At 38.3% G+C, this 19,976-nt stretch overlaps 2 protein-coding genes across 2 annotated transcripts in view; both read left to right on the top strand.

Moving 5' to 3' along the window:
- The first annotated feature begins 307 nt into the window (after positions 1-307).
- Positions 308-15,096, top strand: PEX13 (peroxisomal biogenesis factor 13). The gene is made up of 4 exons (XM_081943143.1): positions 308-514; positions 5,643-6,340; positions 8,704-8,829; positions 12,799-15,096. Exons 1-4 carry the CDS (start codon positions 465-467, stop codon positions 13,095-13,097), a joined length of 1,173 nt encoding a protein of 390 aa, XP_081799269.1. The 5' UTR covers positions 308-464; the 3' UTR covers positions 13,098-15,096.
- A 4,258-nt stretch (positions 15,097-19,354) lies between these two features.
- Positions 19,355-19,976, top strand: part of SANBR (SANT and BTB domain regulator of CSR) — a 39,626-nt gene continuing 39,004 nt past the window's right edge. The window contains exon 1 of the mRNA XM_081940350.1: positions 19,355-19,505. The gene's annotated coding sequence lies outside the window, so the exon portion shown is untranslated. The remainder of the gene's footprint in view (positions 19,506-19,976) is intronic.

Here is a 19,976-nt window from a genome sequence, read left to right on the forward strand (position 1 = left end):
CTGTCCAGTCTCTTCTTTAAAAACCTCCAGTTGATGAAGCGCTCACGATTTCTGAAGGCAAGCTGTTCCACTGGTTGTCAAACGTTGCCTTAATGTTGTTTTCAAATAAATTAGAAAACTTAAGGCACCGAGGCAATGAAAACATAGAGCAGGGGTCCCCAAACTTGGCAATTTCAAGTCTTGTGGACTTCAACTCCAAGAATTCTCCAGCCACCATAGCTTGAAGTTTGAAGACCTCTGACATAGAGGCATATTTGCGGAAGTGCTGCTCTATTTCCTTTTCACACTTCTCTTTGACTTGAATAGGAAGCACGCATCGCAGCCAGAAACAGTCGATCGGATCGACGCTTTCGTCGCGCGAGCTGAGGAAGCCGGCGCGGTTTCTGGCGTAAGTTCGATAGCTCGGCTCTCTCTGGAGCAGGAGCAGGAGCAGGAGCGCTCGCCCGAGGGTCTCCTGAGCGGTGATGGCGGCCAATCAACCGCCTCCTCCCAAGCCGTGGGAGAACCGGCGCCTGTAAGTTTGGCGGTGGCTGCGGGTGCAAGGCGGGCGAGGAAGAACCCTAGAAGAAGAAAGACCCACCTCGGAGCTTAATTGTTACTATTTAAACGGAAGGGGGGGATTTAGTGGGGAAAGGAAGGTACTCTGCGCATGCTTAAGCGTTTCGTGGTGGTCGTTGTAAAAATAATTTTCGGAAATCCACCTTGATCTCTAAACCTCCGCCCCGGATTCACTCGGTTATTGAGTTAGATGAGGGTGCAAAAGAGGTACAATCGTCTTACTCCGTCTTCTAGGATAAGTGGAAGCCTAGTAGACATACCATAGTGGCCAAAATTGTGGAAACCTTTTGGGAAAAGTGTATTTTTGAGGTTTGATGGCTAATAACATCACTTTTTTTGGAGTTTCAAGACAATCCTATTCCACTGTTGGAATGGCCTGGGAATAGCCCAAATCTTAACCCAATTAAAAATCTAAAGACTAAACAAATTTGTCAGTCAGAAGCGACCCAGCAATAAAACCCAGTTAATAGAAGCAATCATTCGATCTTGGTTTCACATTATTAACAGCTGCAGACTAAAAGACTTGGTTCATTCCTTGGGAAGACATTGTAAGACCTCAATTCATGCCTCATGAATTACCCAACTAAGTATTAACTGACATGGTGATAATTTTTATATATCTAGTTTTTTCTATTTGTTCCATTTTTTTTCTTTATAACTACTATTCTAATAGTAAATTCTTCATAAAAGTTATTGCATTACTTTCTTGATTAAATTATCTTTCCATTGATATATAATTTTATGGTACTACTCCAAAAAAAGTGGTGTTATTAGCTAGTTTTAGAAAATACACTTTTCCCAAAAGGTTTGGCCACTACTGTAAGAAGGATTTCTCTCCTCTCCCCTCAAATTTCATTACAGTATTTTTCAGAGTATAAGATGCACCCAGATTTTGAAGAGGCAATTTTTTTTTAAAAAAGTAGGTAGGTAGATAGAGGGAGAGGGAGAGAGAAATACAGTAGGTAGGTAGGGAGAGAGAGAGAGAGTGTAGATAGGTAGGTTAGTAGAGGGAGAGAGAAATACAGTAGATAGGTAGGGAGAGTGTGTGTAGGTAGGTAGGTAGAATAAGGGATAGAGAGAGAGAAATACAGTAGATAGGTAGGGGGGAGAGAGAGAGTAGGTAGGTTGGTAGGTAGAAGGATAGAGAGAAAAATAGAGAGAGAAATGCAGTAGATAGGTAGGGAGAGAGAGAGAGAGTAGGTAGGTAGGTAGATGGGTAGATGTTTCCAGGTGTATTTATCCATGTGCTGGAGAAGGAAATAGCTGACAACCTATAGCACCTAAAACTTTGTTTCTGCTGGGACAGCACTTGATCAATGTAATTCTCATCAACTACTGTAACTAAACAGCTTTCCAAAAGGGAAAAAAAGGTTTTGCACTCTGCAAACCTCCCTAAAACGGGCCCGGTTTTTTTGGGGGGGGAGGGGCAAAAATAAGCAAAAAATGGACCATTTTTTTGTGAAAACGGGCTTTTTTTTCTCCAAAAATTGCATGCATAGCCTTATGGAGACTTATAGATTGCTGCTGGGGGCTGGGAGGGCAAAAAACAGACCATTTTTTGCTCATTTCTGCCCACCCCAGCCCCCAGGAGCTGTCTGAAAGCCTCCATAAGGCTATGCACGGCCATTTTGGTGAAGGGGTGGGGCTTCAGGAGGCAAAAAATGCTGTTTTCGGTGTACAAGACGCACCCAGATTTTCAGCCCCCTTTTAGAGGAAAAAAGGTGCATCTTATACTCCGAAAAATACGGTACTTGTATTTCACACTAATTGTCTTCCAACTCAAGGCAAAGATATTCCCACCCACCCCTGAATTCAGACGTTCCTCTTTTTTTCTTCTCCCTCAATCAGGTTTACTTCTAAGGATTTTTTTTTTACTCTGGGGGCGGGGAAGTTAAAACATGACCTCATTGTAAATATTTTGTTTTCTTTTTGTGTTTCCACCTTGGAACTTGTCAGCTTTGTATGTTTGTCTGGAATGTGTGACTGTATACCTGAACGATTGGTGGGTTATGTTTTGTGCAGTTAGGTTTTCTCACTTCTGGCTGTTTTAAATTTTGCTCTGAAAATTGATCTGATTTTAATTTAAGTTTTTTCTAGTGGGGCTGTCTCTACTTAAAAGTGCAGCAGCTTGTTGATTGCATACTGTGCTAGTTTACACCTATTAGGACATACTTGCTTTCCTCCCACTTCTCCCTTCTTTTCCATTAAACAGGTGTGGTAGAGCAGTTCTTATTGCTTCCTAGCTACATAATTAAGATTGCATCATATACCCGCATAAGCTGCATTTCTTTCCAGACTTTAACTTGAGAGACAACTAAGTTTTGTCAGTCTTGACATTTATGTCAGCGTGTAGAATTTGTTGTAAAGATACTGTGCAGAGGTTGCACTTGGATATCAGATTTAAATAGCTTGTTATGCTTTACTGTGCTCCAATTTTAAGACAATTATGAAAATGTTTGTTATACAGTGGATGTTTTATTTGCTGTAAACCAGTGAGAATCACATGATTGTGGCAATCTCAAAATCATATAAATGCACAATTTTTGATTTTATGTTTTATATGTGTGTGTGTGTGTGTATAATCTATGTATACACATACACACACACCATGGTTCCCCCAAACTAAAGGGTCTTATTTTCTTTTGACCCCCAAAATAAGCACTTGGCATTACTTTTGGGGAGGTCTTACTATTTTTGAAATGCAGGAGGCAGCAAGTGTGGTCACCTCATGGCTGCTGCTCTGTTGCAATATTTTCAGGGAGGGCTTATTTTCGGGAGAGGACTTAATGTGTGTGTGTGCGCACGCACACACACACACACACACACATATGTGAATAGAAACTATTTAAATTGGTTCACCCATAAACGTGTTCTCATTTAGTTAAGGAGCTGAAATTTGCATACAGTGTTTTGCCCAAAAGAAACCCAGTCACTCCTTGGATGTCCTCAGTCTTAAACATATACTGTATTTGAGTCCAGCTACAATCAGATGTTCCCTTCTGCTGTTTTCTCTTTTTAAAAAATAACTCTGGTTTTTGGAACAATTTAGAAGTGCCAGCCTAGTTTTCTTTTTTGTTTCACATACATATTGTAATATATGTGGGTAGAAATGAAAACAGTCAGTTGTGCAATTAACCTTTGATCTCAACCTGCAACTCTACTCACTTGAAATTCCCTTGTTATGTAAAATCATTTTAAAAGCCAGTTCTTATTTACTTGAAAGTATTACTGGGACTTAAGTATCAGCGGAACTAATTCTGAAATAAAATGAACAATCTATTTGTGATACTTTAAAGCAGCAGTGCAAAAATGTCTTGGGCCAAAGATCACATTGGCATTTCAGTTCTCTGTTGGTATATTTCAAAAAGTAAATGAAACCAGAACAAAACATAAAACATTATGATTTCTTAATATTTAATCCACTTTTTACTTTTAAAGTAAATTCATGTTCATTCTTCCTTAGCTTTAATTTGTTTGTTTTTATTTCTTATGCCTCATGTGAGAGTAAAAGCCAGACAGGAGTAGCAGAAAGAAGCACTTGTGACTAAAGGGTATTCTTCTCTTCTCCTATTCTGTATACCAGTGGCAGGAAGGAAAGTTCTCCTTAAAGTGAACTTAAAGAAAACAAATTCCTGCAAGCGTCACTTTCAGTGAATTAATCTTAATGGAACAAAAATACAACCCATGCATTCTTTTTTCGCTCTATTTCCTAGTGGAGAGAGTACATGAGGGAGAAACAGACATAGTTTATCCCACATTGCCTCCTAGCAGCAACTGTGCTTGATTAACTCTGCACCTAAAGATTGCCTTACATCTTTTCTCTGCAAAAAGAAATAGAAAAGGGACAACCATTGATTAATGACTAGTGATAATATCCTTAATTGATCATAAGAGTTTCTTTGCAAATATCAGGAAAGACTAAAGTATGAGAGAGAGAACAACAGAAGCTTCTTAAAGAGAGTCAGCCAGGCAGTGCCCATTATATCCAAGGTGAGACAACACAGCCAGGCCTGCTATGCCCAAAATCCAGGACTTGCAAGAATATTCAATAGCAGGCAGCACACTTACTTGTCGTTCTGTTAATTTTAGCCTATTTCTCCAACCTAACAATCTTTTAGATTTGTATTTCTATCTTTTAAGGTATTGGTCTTCCAACACAATTTTAAGATTTTCAACTTAAGGATATATAACATAATGTTCAGTATAAATTTAATAAATAAACAAAACTTCTGCAAATTATGAATGGAAAATTTGAAAATTAGAAAATCTAGGGCTGAGCATTTAGAGTACCTAATTTGACATCTCCCTCCCAACTTGATGCCAAACTATTCTCAGATGAGTCATTCTCTGAGTATAATTTCTGAGTCAAAATGTATCTACTATAATGCCATTCAGCCCACACTTAACTAGCTTGCAAATTAACATGACCTATGTTACTTAGTATGTTTTTTCAAAGTAAAGGTATATTATTCATATGGCATTTCCACAATCTGTTACCTGATCAAAAGAATGAGGTGAAATTTGTTCTTAACAAATCAGTGCTAACTTGTTGCTGCATTGTTTTCAAAATTTATCTCTCTATGGTTTGCTTTAGAATCTTACCAAATATCAGATGGACTGATTTGTAATTAGCTGAATCTTCCTTTTTCTCCTTTACAAATATAGGAATGTTTGCTCTCCAGTCATCTAGTGATGCACTAGTTCTCCCGGTTTTTGCAAAGCTAAAACATACGTATTCTGTCAGAGCTTTTGCTAGTTTTTTTCAGTATTCTAGGATGGATTTAATCTTGTCCTGGACTTTTATACTCATTCCTGACCATGTTTATGTCAGTGTCAAGTTTCAGTCTTACTCTTTCACAATTTCCTGCTAGAAGACATAATTTATATTGAAAAAGTCTGAGTCAATATGCTTATCAAACATTTATGTTAAAAAGAATTTTAAATCCTCTGAGTGAGCAAGAGCAATTTTAAAAATGGTATAAGGCATAGTTAGCATGAATTTATAAACATACCCAGAGTGCATATGAATTACGTTTACTTTTAAGAATTATCCTATATATTAACAGAAGACTTCTGAATTTTAGATCTGCTGATGTAGGAATCAGTCAAGTGACTAGACCTGGACAGCCCACACTCACTCGTATTCCGCCTCCTATTCTGCCAAGGCCTTCACAACAGACTGGGAGCACTGCTCTGAACACCTTCAGACCTGCATATGGCAGCTCTTTTTCTGCAGGCTATGGCACATATGGGAATTCTTTTTATGGAAATTATAACCCATATAATTGTGGATATGGTGGCTTGGGCTACAGCCGTTTTCGAATGGATGATATTCCTACCAGTCGATTTGTTCAGCAAGCTGAGGAAAACAGCCGGGGTGCATTTCAGTCCATTGAAAGCATAGTCCATGCCTTTACCTCGGTCAGCATGATGATGGATGCTACTTTTTCAGCTGTCTACAACAGTTTCCGAGCTGTATTGGATGTGGCCAATCACTTTTCCAGGCTCAAAATACATTTTACCAAGGTGTTTTCAGCCTTTGCATTAGTCAGAACTATAAGGTATTTCTACAGATGGCTGCAGAGGTTACTGGGTATGAGAAGATGCTCAGAGAATGATGATTTGTGGGCAGAAAGCAAAGGAACTGTGGCCTGCATTGGTCCGGAAGATAAGGCAGCTAACTCTGCAAAATCCTGGCCCATTTTCCTATTCTTTGCTGTGGTTTTAGGCGGTCCGTACCTTATATGGAAGCTGCTATCCACCTACAGTGATGATGAAACAGGTAAAGAAGATATTTGTTTGATTGGAAATAGAAGCGTTATCTTCTACCCTCTGATATTTCAGCTGTGGGGTATTAAGAATGAGTAAGCTTTGCAAACTGCTTCAAATCTTGTTTAAATTAGAAAACTGAATCAGACAGTCTTTAATGACAAGTATGTTTGTTTTATTTCAATTTTATTTATTCACATTTACATTTCTAAATCACCCATCTCTCTCAAAGAGTGTATATAAAAATTATATATCAACCTTAACCACTCATTTCCCTCATATACCGTGTTTCCCCGAAAATAAGACAGGGTCTTGTTTTCTTTTTACACACAAAATATGCCTTGGGCTTTATTATGAGGGGAGGGTTTATTGTTTTGGGGTTGCCGGGCGGCTGTTCTCTTCCGAGCGGGCTCCCAAAGAGCCAGGCACAGCCTCATGAGCGACTGGCACACAGCAGCCATGAAGCGACCATGCTCATGAGCAGCCACCCGACAAACCCCCTTTCCAGCCGGGGACAGCGCCATTCACTGATCTAGGGGTATCGCCAAGCCGCGGGAGCGCCTGTTCGCCGCTGCCCGGCTCCCGCGGCTTGGCACCTTCGAAATGGCAGTGAATGGTGCTCTGCATGGCTGGAGAGCGGGGTTGTGCGAGCGGCTGTTTTGCTCTCACTCGTGCGCCTCCCAGCCTCATGATGCCCTGGCCCAGCTTTCCCCGCAGAGCCAGGGCACCTCTGCTGCCACTGCTGTATAGCTTTTTCTGCGGCTTCCAAACCGAGTCTTCCTGCAGTGGCCGCTCTGGGCGTGCGCTCTACGGTTGACGCTGTGCCAGCAGCTGGCCCACAACCATAGAGCGTACGCCCAGAGCGGCCACTGCCGGAAGACTCGGTTTGGAAGCCGCAGAAATGGCGTTAAGCAATGGCGTTAAGCAACGCGATCACCTTTGCCTCCCCTCCCCGGTTCCCGCAGCTTGGCACCTTCGGGATACCGCTAGGTTGGTGAGTGGCGCTCTGCCTGGCCTGAGGTGGGGGGTTGTCCAGGGGGCTTATTTGTGGGGGAGGGCTTATATTTTTGCCCACCAGAAAAATGAGGCATGGCCTTATTATCAGGACATGTCGTAATTTCGGGAAAACATGGTACTCATTTTAATTTAACATTTACAATTTTAAAAATTTAAATGTTACCTAAAATTTTAGAATTAAAAGTTTTAAAAGTTATAGGATGCAACAATAATTAAACAGTTAAAAATACTCTCTGTGTATGTATGTGTGTATACACACACACGCACACGTATACGCATGCATATACATACAGAGAATTTTTAATGTTTATTCTTGCACACACACACACACACACATATATATACACATATACACATAGATACATATACATACACATGTAGTCCTTGACTTACAACAGTTCATTTAGTGACTTCAATATTACTGTGGCACTAAAAAAAGTGACTTATGGCCATTTTCACACTTATGATTATTGTAGCATTCCCATGGTCATGTGATCAAAATTTAAATGCTTGGCAACTGACTCATATTTATGACGGTTGCAATGTCCCAGGATCATGTGATCCCCTTTTATGACCTGACAAATAAAGTCAATGGGAAAGCAAGATTCACTTAACGACCCAGTTATTAGCTTAACAACTGCAATGATTCACTTAACTATGGCAAGAGAAGTTGTAAAATGGGCAAAACTCACTTAACAAATATTTCACTTAGCAACATAAATTTTGCACTCTGTTATAATTGTAAGTCAAGGAAAGACCAACATCAATTAATTTTAAAAGCTTATTATTAGGACCTGGCATACTATAGTGTATAACTATGAATAACCTGGATCTCAGGTGGTTTTCTTTCCTTCTGCAAAGCTTTTCAAAAGTCAAATTGATTGCTGTAAATGTAGTTGCTTCCAAGATTTAAAATAAGTGATCACGATGAGGAATACTGGAGATCTAACTATTTTAATGGATTTGTATGTAATTTGGAAGAAATTAAAAACAGACCAAGTTTAACAGACATAACTCCATGCATATTAAACTTTAATCTGTTAATTTATTTCTTTCATCTACATCCAGTCTTTTACAGAGGAATTTGAACCCAAATTTCTATATTACTTGTTTGGATAACTTTGGAAAAAATAAACACTGGAGTTTTGTTTCCTTTTAATATATATACCATAATATTACCATTGTGCAAACTTTACAGTTCTAACTTTTAACTATTTACAGAGTGGCTTGCAAAAGTTTGAAATGGATTTCCTGTATTTGGTTCTAAAGACTGTTCTTACATCATGCCTCTCATAAGTTCAGGGTTGCATACTCACCACCAAGGTTATTGAACTACTTAATCTTTGTTCTGTGAAACAGTTTCCAGTGACTGGGCCAGTGGAGAGGATGATCATGTTGTTGGGAGAGCAGAATATGATTTCAATGCTATTTCAGAAGAAGAAATTTCTTTCCGTGCAGGTGAAATGTTAAAATTGGCACCCAAAGGTGAGATAAATTTGTTTTAAAATAGTCCAGCATTCTCAAATTTCTGAGCAGTGTGTAGAAATCAAAACAGAAAAGATACTTATTTTGTGTGTCTATTGAACGATTAATGAGAAATTAGGAGAAAACTTTTTTTGATCTCATACAGGCAGAGGCATCTGCTTGCAAATATTTATCAATAAAGAAGGTCCTTGTTTACATATTTTCATAGAAATCTCTGGATTTGCACTATTGAGATTAGTTGACTGTCTTAACCAGTATATTAATTGGAGGCTTGAAGTTATACAGGTAGTCCTTGACTTACAACCAGTCGCTTAGCAACCATTCAAAGGTGCAGTGGACCTCCTCAGAGAGCTATTTATGACCCAGTTTCAAAATTATGACAACGGGGGTGGGGGGAAGTGGTCACACGGTTGCATTTTCGGCATTAGGATTTTTAGCAAAAACACCCATCAGGTACAGTGGGTTTACTTAACAATTACCATGTTGGCATAAAAGTAAAATTGAGTGCACTCACATGGTAACCCACAATGATTGGCACAATTTAGGACTGTAATTCCAGCCTTAATTATAATTAATTAATAATAATAATGCTCATAAATTGAGGATTACCTGTACATATTTGGGTGTCTTTCATTAATTTCCTAAAATCTCTTCCAGCTCATTCATTCTGTGCTCCTTCAACTACATCTCACATATCTACAAGTTTATATCAGTTTTTTCTGATAGAAATAGTTCATTTCCATTCAGATTTATTTGGAAATAAATCCCATAGTTTCAGTGGAATATTCCCAGATAAACTTGTCTAAAAGAATATCTAAGGATGCACTCACATTTATTTATTTTTATTTATTAAATTTGTTTGGCACTTATCTCACCATGAGGTGATTCTGGGTGGTTTACAATGTTCACTCTAAACATAGTTTAATATCAGTTTATTTATTACTGCGTGCATATATAGTGGCCCATTTTGCAATTGCAACTCTGGGCAACCAACACAAGATTAAAAACCAATAGAATGAAAGAATAAATAACAAAACAAGTGACACCTGAGAGCAATGAGATATTGTGTAAGCACAGAAAAGTCAGTGACACCACAATGAGGGTTCATCTATCTACAGTTAAACCTACATCTAGAGGAACATCCATATCATCACCAATTTATGAAATGTCAGCAAGGTCAGAGCCAAATGATTTGTAAGGAGTTTGATGTTCCAGAGAACAAGCTACAATACAGAAGACCCACATCCTGGTCCCTGCCAGATAGTACTGCCTAATGGGTGGGCCCCAATGTGTTCCCCCCCTACTATTTTCCAACAGTAGTTGGAAAAATGTGGTTCTGCATATAACCAGAGCCCATGCCCTGGAAGATTTTCTAGGCAGTAACCATTACCTATGACTAGGCAAAGAGGCTTACTCTTGTGTAAGAGTCTTGGTTTGTGTAATAAATCAGATTAGGTTAAAATGATGTTGGGTAATTAAAGATTTAATGTTTCTATGAACTTAGCCATGCATGTAGCTTATTACCTGAATACAGAAGTTCTGTTTTTTTTTAATCCGGCAGTAGGGTTGAGCATGTTGTGTGAAGCTAGCCATAGCATGTAACCTAGATGATATCCCAAACTGCTGCCAGCAGTCATCTTTATCACAGGCCAGTGTCTTAGCCACCAGTGTATTTGCTGGACTGCTAATTGTTCCCAATTTTTTCCATCCTGAGACCAGAGCAATTCTTAGCTGATATGTGAAGCTATTGTTAGGAAAAATAGAATCTTAACATAATTTCAGCTACGGTCCAGGATTGGATGCTGTGCTGGGAATCTCCACCAGGCCACCCATCATTTTGGTTTTTAACTTTTCTATTCAATTGTCTACTCAATTTTTCTGATTTTAATTATTTTTTTAGCATTTGTTTACCTTTTATTGTATTGTAAGTTGCTCGATCACTGTATCAAGTGAAATGGATGGCATAGAAATTTAATAAATCTTCAGACAAAAGGGAAAGGCTGAAGATTTGGTGGGTGGGTGGGGGAAATATTGAGTACAGCTAGGTCCAGCTTCCTCTTACAAAGAGGCTTTGTACCCAGTTAATGCTACCTCCTAGGTCAGGTTGTAACAGGAAAGGCATGGGCCTTACCCACGGGTGGCAGAACCTAACCTTGGCAGGACCAAGGACTCTATTGACCTGCTCAGAAGTAACCAAACTCTGCCCAGATAACTTGACAAGATTAAACCCCAGTCATCTCTACAGGACCAGCATGACTGTACTCCAACTCTAAGTAAATAAAAACAACTTTAACCATCAGATACATAGTGTAATTTTATTGATTTAAGTTATCTAACCCTCACAACAGCTCTGTAATAGATCCCTCAAGCCTCCCTTATCCAGAAGGGATCAAGTAAGCAGAAACAAGATTGCATTTAGGCAACAATCGAGCATTAATATTTTTAAATGCAACCATTTTGCAGTGCTTGCATTTAAAAATATTCTCTAGATTATGTTTAAAAAACAAGACAACCTCTGCTTTAAGGTCAGACTGTAAAGGGTATCACACACGCATCACACACACAATTGGGAAATGGCTTGCAAATTGGCAATGCCTAGCTAAGTTCGCCAATGACAATATATCGATTTTGAATCTGGCTATATTTTTTCTTAAGGATCATGGTTTTATTGCTATTCCCTACTGGTTTGGTACCTTTTCCTTACTTTCTGTTCATGAGTTCAAGAGTAATGCTGCTCTTCTCAAGTTCTGAAATCTATAGGTTTACAGTGGGGTTAATGATACTATACAATCACTAACCCAGGAGCCACATTGTTCTTTAACATTAAACTCTATGAAATAGCTATTCAGTATTGTGTCAATTCAATCATAACTACTCACCAAGAGAGAGAAACCTGCAAGATAGAGGTATTATGGATGAACAGGACAAGATACTGGGATTAAGTTCAGCTTTGCACTGCCCCCCAAAGAGCAAGTTTATAGTATGGGAGTATACTTTGATCTTCTGCTGCTGCTGGCTTTGTAGATGGCCAAAGTGGCAAGTGCCATGCAGTTGTGCCTGATACACATGATATACCATCTATAATCTCTATAGTTCAGTTGACTGTTATTCACACCTTGATTATATCCTGTTTTGACTTTGGCAATATACAGGAAATCCTCAACATATGACCACAATTGACCCCAACATTTCTGGTTTTAGTGAAACATTTACTATTTTGCCCCATTTTATGACCTTTCTTGCTACAGTTGTTAAGTGAATCACTGAAGTTGTTAAGTTAGGAGCATGGTTAGTAAGTGAATCTGGGTTCCCATTGACTTTGCTTGTCAGAAGGTCACAGAAGAGGATCACATGACCTTGGGACACAGCAACGGTCATAAGTATGAATCAGTTCCCAAGCTTCTGAATTTTGATTATGTGACCATTGGGATGCTACAATGTCATAAATGTGAAAGATGGTCACAACTCACTTTTTTCAATCTTATTGTAATTTTGAACGGTCACTCAATGAATTGTTGGAAATTGAGGACTACCTGTACTACCCTTGAAATTTGTTCAAAAGTGTCAATCTGTGTTAAATACAACAACTGGTATAAATTACAGGGATTCTTGTAAGTTGCAGTGCACAGTTCTGCACAGATTGCCAATTTCTATGCTAACCTTTAAAATGGGTTAGGGTTTGACTATCTAAAAGACCTCTACTCGTAATAGAAATTTGGTTGTAGAGATATGTAAGTCCTTCACTGTCCTATAATTTAGTCTAAACATTAATTTTGGCTAATTTAACTATTGCTAACCATAAGCATTCTAAATCTTTCGTCAAATAGGTTTTCATTGCAATTTGAAAAGCTTAGGAGAATTATATAAATCTAATTTGACTATCTTAAATTCTCTAATACACTTTTATTAGGTCACTGTCATTACATAAGAATTTTCTGGTAATTGCATGTGTTTTGTTTTTCTTACCAGAACGACAACCCAAGATACGTGGCTGGCTTTTGGCCAGCCGTGATGGTCAAACAACAGGACTCATACCAGCTAATTATGTCCGAATACTTGGTAAAAGAAAAGGGAAAAAAACCTTAGAGATAGAGAAGATTGCAGAGCATCAATCCTCAGTCAGCAATACCTCTCTGGGTCAAGAAAGCACAACTGTTGGTGTTTTGGAAGAGCAAGAGGCTGCTTTTGAGTCTGCTTTTGTGGAAACAAACAAAACCCCTGTCAGATCAAACTCTCCTCCGCTTAGTGAAAATAAAGAAGATTTTTGACGCTTGAAGACTTATCAGAACGATTGGACTGCATTGGACTGTATTCACCAATAATACTTTAGGGTAGCCATTCAGTAGTAAGCAGCAAAACACAGTTATTGACAATATCCAGGTAATGTGCTATTCATACCTGGTAACATCAGTCATAAAAAACTTTGTCGTTGACTGTAGACCCTATTAGGTTCATTGAACATTAGGCAGTTGGGTAAAGTATGCTAAGGTCCATTGTATGATGGCAAACATTGCTGACTATAGAGTAAAATACCAACTTCTGATCTGAAGAAGTTGACACTAAGGCTTCAGATAGCCTTCTATCCTGAAGCCGTTTTTAAAGTCTAAAGAATCTGCTTCATATAGTAGCATTGTGGTCTATTGAGAAAAACTGTTTTCAGAGGTTTTGACTATACCTTCTGCCTGTCATTTTGTACATCTTGTGAGATAAGGAAAATCCCTGATTCAGGGAGATAGCTAGCAATAGGAAAACTTACAGAGTTGAAACTAATGTCTCCACTAAATAGAAACAAATATATGTAATATGCTTTTTAAAAAACAAGCAAAAAGGCCATCTAATTGTAGTTCTAGGATATATACTGATAGATCTCTTATATGCTTCATTATGAAAGCTGGTTTTTTTTAAATTGCTCTATAGCATTGCATTTGAAGCCTGATATAATCCTCTTAATTTGGATTGGAAGTTACTTGTTATGTGTTAAAAGCTACGCTGCCACTTGTTCTTCCGGATAAATTATGTAACAACCTCCCTCTATCTTTTTACTGAAACATGTTCTGTCAAGAATACTTCAGAGACTCAACCTCAGCATAAATTGACAATATTTCTGTGTTTTAAAGTTAATTATGTCACGTTACATGCAGTCTGAGCCTAGTGATTGCTAAAACTGATATACATGTTTTCCTGTAGTTCATTTCTTCACTTGCAAATGCTAACTATGTCATTTCACTTAACATTCTACTTAGTAAATCTGTAGTAATTTCTCTAGTAAGAATGTTGAACATGGCTTATGTATCCAAAATGTGTGAGGTGTTGTTTACAAAGTCAGATTGATATGCTCATAAAAATCACATTAAATACTATACTGAGACCATGCCATTTGCAATAGCCAGGATAAAAATCTAAGTTTATTTTGAAGAAGGCTTCAAAAGTAAGTGATAAACTAACTTCTGGGTGAAATGTATTAGATGAAATATATAGACTTTGGAGTTCTGTAGTGCTGATAACTTAAAATGTTTTGAACTTACAACAAAATTATACACTCATTTTTTCTCTCTCTCAGAATAAATGGATTTTCAAATTGAAAAATACAAATTGACATCCTTAATTTTAAATCAAAATTCTACTACACATACTTTATTTGCAATTTTGCTCCAAATCTTTTTTTAAGAATTCTAAACTCTTTTGCATCCAGTTAAATTACAGTACAGAATAAAGAGCTCGAATGAGAGTACCATACATGGAATTATTTTTTTCACCATAGCATTTATATTTTGTTAATTTGCTAAGGGCCTTAAGAGTATTTTCTTTTATTCTTTTCACTTAGTGAGGAAGCAATACAGTAATTTCTAATTAAAATACTTGAATTTCTAATTTGATATGATTAGTAGCTGAAAGCCAGAAAAATGCAAAACTAGGATTAGATATGAAGGTAGATCAGGCGGCAGGCCTGAATAATCATTTGCACACATTTCTTCATTATTTTCATGGTTATAGGTTTGCATGAAACCCTGCAATGTAAATTGGTACCCCCGTTTTCCTCCAAAAATATGCTAGGAAATTTAAGTAAAGATATTGACATGGATCAAGTACCTGAAATCAGTTTTTCTTGCCTACTGAAACTATCATCTGGTCATAAAAAGGGTAGATTCCTGATTGTAACTGACCTTCAAATCAAGGTTTAAAATATTTGATTTTTCTGTTATTTTACTATTATAAATGTGTTGAATTCTAATAAAAAGGATTATCCACTTTCAGTAAAAAGTTGAATACTCTTGAATTTGATTTGTTTCACTACTTGGGAAGTTTGGGAAGTTGAATTTACAATAATCATTATCATATGTGAATTTACTTCAGGATAGGCACTGTTTTAGCTATTGTTCGAAGTTTTGGTGGTTGCAGCACCCGTATGGTCACATGATCAGACTTCTGTGCACTTAGGAATGCAAGGGCACTGCAACTATTCCCACCCAGCTATTTCCTCCCCCCCCCTCTCGGGGTGCTCTTTTGGCTGCTTGTCACTTTGCACTCTGTACCCCAGCTCACCTTTTCCACCTTCTTGTTTCTGCTGCTGACCAGGTATATCAGGCTTTTAACTGCTGGGCTGCATGGACCTGGCTTCATGAGGTAAAAGGGGGGAGGGAGTGCAAAGCAGCCATTTCTTGAGTTAGAGTGCACCTTTTTGCTACACCCTTGACCTATAAGGGGCTGGCTTCAGGGTACAAAAAAAGGGAAGAAAAGTGCAGGGCAGCCAAATGGGCAGAGATGGGTGAATGGGGGGAAATTGGAGGCAATTCCTTATCTTATTGAGGCTTGGGGATGGGAGGGACCAAGCCCAGAATGGTTTGGATTGGGGTGGGTCCTCAGCTAATGACCAGTAACATTTGCTTAACAACAAGAGGATGGCTGAGATTGTGATCACTAAGTGATATAGTCACATGATGTCTTGTTTATAACCACCCTGCTTAACGACCAAAATTGTAGTCCCAATTATGGCTCTAAATTGAGGGCTATCTATTTAACTAAGAAAGTAGCATGTACTGTATATGCATGTCAGTGTGAATCCTAACTCTGAACCATATGTGCTTTAGTGGAACCAGAGTGCAAATGTTTATAATTATTTAACCCTTAGTGAAGATTGTATCATGCATTTGGAGTAACTGTAAAATCTATTAAATTCCACTGAATTTTGAGTACAGCCTTGTTTTCTCTAAGGAATAGTAAAAATAGGTATCAGAGTAAAAGTAGGATATCAATTTGAAACAAAAAGCAGTCTTACAACTATAATGTGTGCTACTATTGGTATTATGTTCCACCCATCTTTTTATATTACACAGTATTGGTTGCTGTAATTGACCATTTTTGAAACCCAAAAAGTAATACATAAAATATATTCTGATAAATATACATTTGTAACTTCTAATTTAGGTAAAATAAGGCTAATTGGGGCCAGGAAATCATCTTAGATAGTATTTTACACATCCTAATGCATTCTCCCACAATGTATTTATCACTGAAGAATGTGTGTATGCATGTACACAGATTCTTGAGATGATGATGTTGAATAAAATGACAGTCACTGTTAAATGTATGGCATTGGAGCAAAGCTGGTTACTATATTAATAGAAAATGTAAGGTAAGATCCTGACCTTTATGGAGTGTCACCATTAAGTCCATAGTGGCAGACCTTCACAGTTGTTTTCCTCCTTTACAATAGCATGATCCCAGAGATTAAAGTACCTCTAATTTGCTAAGAATTTAGAAGACCAGTAAGACCTGGCTTTACAAGATGAGCTTGGGGAATAATGTAAACTCTGGACTATTTTGGAGGTATCATTGATTGCTGTTTGGACTTTCCTTTGGGATATATTGTTAATTTTTTAAATTACATTTTTAATCCAATTATTGTGGTTTGGCCGGTAAGCTGTCAGGGCAGCCTCCATCAGTAACCAAGAAAGAAACCACTCAACTCCATTTTTCAGAATTAAGAGTACTTTTACTGGTTATGAGTAGATAGCAGCTAGGCAAAGCAAGATCTGAGGCAAAAGCGTGCGTAATCATAGATATCAATATGTGACCCAACTCCCTCCCCCTGGTAACCCCATCCCTCAGTCCAATCCGCACACCTCATAGGTGTCATGTGGGTTGCATCTTCAAAAACCATCATCAGGTTGGTATGCCGGACAGTTGGCCTTGGTGACAATTCCACTATCTGCAGCATGCGCAGTAGATGGTGAGAAAAACACTCCCTTCTTCATTCACTCCTGTGCTGAAGCTTCCCCTCCCAAATACCATGTCATCCCCACTCCCCGTTTCAATAGCAGCCGAAAGCAAGCAGCAAAGCAGAGGCTGATAGTCAAAGTTACTTGCAATTGGAATGACATATAAATACAGTATATTAATAAAGAATCCCACCAAGTGGTCCCTATTTTTCTACTTGCATTTTTACATGCTTTCAAACTGCTAGGTTGGCAGACGCTGGGACAAGTAACGGGAGCTCATACCAGAGATTTGAACCACTGAACTGCCGATCTTTCTGATTGACAAGCTCAGCCTCTTAGCTACTGAGCCACCATGAATTTAAATTCATGCTGATAGTTGCAAAATATTCCATTTGATAAAGGACTTTATGTGGAACTGAAATAAATGTTACATATTTAACGTATGGTCAGTACTGTATACCATATGGATATTACTCTGTAAAAGGCTTACAAACATATATAAGTAAGATTCCACCACCCCCTTGTTTATTTATCATTGCAGAATGATTTATTTCAGGGCAGATTGACTAATACACTTGTGTATTCATGTGAATACATTTCTCAATAAAAATAGCTTGAGAACTTTGGAAACTGATTTCTTATCATAAAAAATGAACTGATATAGAACATTATTTGTGCATGTATTTGTTTCTTGGACCTCTCACTGTAAATAAATAAGCACAGTTCTATATACTGGTGTAGACTTTCACTGACAGTCATCTGTTGAGCAGAGTTGGTTTCAGGGTTTAGTGACAACCTTCAGGCAAGGTGTTCTGCTATCTGAAGGTGTCAGCCCGGGTTACTGGTGAAATATCAGGAAATCTGTTGTCCAGACCAGTCATTAAACCCTTCAGCCCAATACCGCTTAAAAGAGTTTTGCTTGAATAATCTGGTTTGTGTGTATAAAACGTTTCAGACGACAATTCTATCATGTAAGATCTCCCATTCAATACCAAAGTTAGAACATTTCAATGTTTATTCTGTGCTTTATTCTAGCTGAAATGAGATGAATTTCATTTTGAGAAAATGACAGGTTGGTATGTATTCCTCACAATTTCGTTTCCAGTTGACTGGAACTGATTTCCATTACTCGACTAAGATTTGTAAGCTGGATCCCACAGCCTGAGAGCCATGCCCGCAAAAACTGCTCCAGGGAAACTGTTTGAAAAATAGTTCAGGAATACTAATGGCCTGCTTGAATTTTCTCCCTGCTTTTAATTTTGCGTGTATTATTATTTTATAATAATTATTTTAATTTATTTTATAAAAGCCCACTAGAATTGTTTGCAATAGAAAAGCTAATTAGATAAATTCCCAGCTACTTCATCACATTGTAAAATGATCAGAAAGCAGAAGCAAGCATGAAGCTATAGGGATAAGAAAAAGGTTTATATTTCTCAGTAGTTAGTATAAAACAAGGTAGTTGCAAATAGATTGCCATGCACACACAATAGTTTTAATATGAGATGAAGATCTGCTCTCCACTTTTGAAAGAGGATCATTTACCTCATTGACAGTACTATCCACTCAACTGGAACTTAATTGGTGCATCCCTGCTTGTTATCCCATTTTGTTACTTGGAGCATATGCAGAGTTTCATTCAAGATTTCATTTCATAATCAGAACTATGCCTCACTCAAGACAAATTAATCTCAGGTGAATTTTGGCAAATCTGCCACTAAAGTCTCAATGATCATAATCCCAAACTTGTCATATAAGAGCAGGTTGGTCAGGTGGAAAATGTTCAGTCAAGAGAAATTTTAGAGTCTGGATGATGGTAGCATATAAAGGTAAAATAGGGTTAATATATTTTCTAATTATCATATGCGTTCAGGCCTGTGTTTGCTGTTAGCTGCCACATAACTAGCTTGATAAGATTTCTAACTGAAGAAAATAAACATTGACTTGCAAGGTAAATTTTAACTACCCATTAAAAAAAGACCGAGGTAAGATCGGTTAAGTTCTAGCTGCAAAGCCACATCCATCTTGCATCTTGATAGTAATATGTTTAATGAAGGCTGGCCTGAGTTACATTAGCGCAGCAACTGACGTACAGAAAACATGGCAAGGGGCTCATGGGAGTCTACCTCTAATCTATGTTCTACGCCCTTTTCTAAATTGCTGTTCTCCTTCGCAATCAATCCCTCCCCAATCACTCCTTCCTATTCCACTCTTCCATTTCCATTCCACCAGGGAGCGCCCTGATTGGGAAAAAAAAATAGACCAGAGCTGCAATTACAGGGCGCTGTCGCTTGTTGCTAGGCGACCAGACGCGAAAGGGCAGGGCGGAGGAAAGCGTGCGAGAAGAGGCTCGAGCAGAGAAGGCCGCTGCACTGCGACAAAAACGAAAAGGAGGAGGCGCGCGTGCGCTAGCCCTCCTGGTTTGCCATAGGCTTGTTGGGACCCCGGGAAGGCGAGGTATAGCGAGGGGAGGCGCGTGGATTGGCTACTTAGGGTATGAATGACTGAATATTTCCCTTCCCCGAATCGCTCTCTCTCTTAATCAGAAAAGGGCGGTATTAAGAGACTGAGCGCACTGTCAAAGGGCTAAGGAGGCTGGCTGGGAGAGCAGGTGGATGGGCGAGAGCGCGGGTGGGTGAGTGAGTGGGAGCTATAAAAATGGCACAATTCCGCTGCCTCCCAATTTAGTGTAAGTGACTCGGATGGAGCAGCAGCTTCCCTAATTCATAATTCATTTGATTGCATGGTATCTTAGATAGTGGTGTATCTAAAAGGTTCATTTAAAAAAAAATACTGTGAGTCTCTTGATTTCCAATGTTTTTTAATAGTAAAATACCTAAAAGAGGAGAGGTTATGAAGCTATTGTTAGACTTCAGTAAATGAATTCCTATAGGGATTTTTAAATATATACTGTATGTAAGTATATAT

Source organism: Natrix helvetica (genome assembly GCF_964273705.1).
Source record: "Natrix helvetica genome assembly, chromosome: 2".
NCBI classification, from domain to species: Eukaryota; Metazoa; Chordata; class Lepidosauria; order Squamata; family Natricidae; genus Natrix; species Natrix helvetica.

Bases quoted from the DNA above. Each gene is read 5' to 3' on its own strand.
- PEX13 (XM_081943143.1), top strand. From the start codon at position 465: ATGGCGGCCAATCAACCGCCTCCTCCCAAGCCGTGGGAGAACCGGCGC. The intron at 515-5,642 runs GTAAGTTTGGCG...TCTGAATTTTAG, and splicing joins CCGTGGGAGAACCGGCGCCT to ATCTGCTGATGTAGGAATCA. The intron at 6,341-8,703 runs GTAAAGAAGATA...TCTGTGAAACAG, and splicing joins CTACAGTGATGATGAAACAG to TTTCCAGTGACTGGGCCAGT.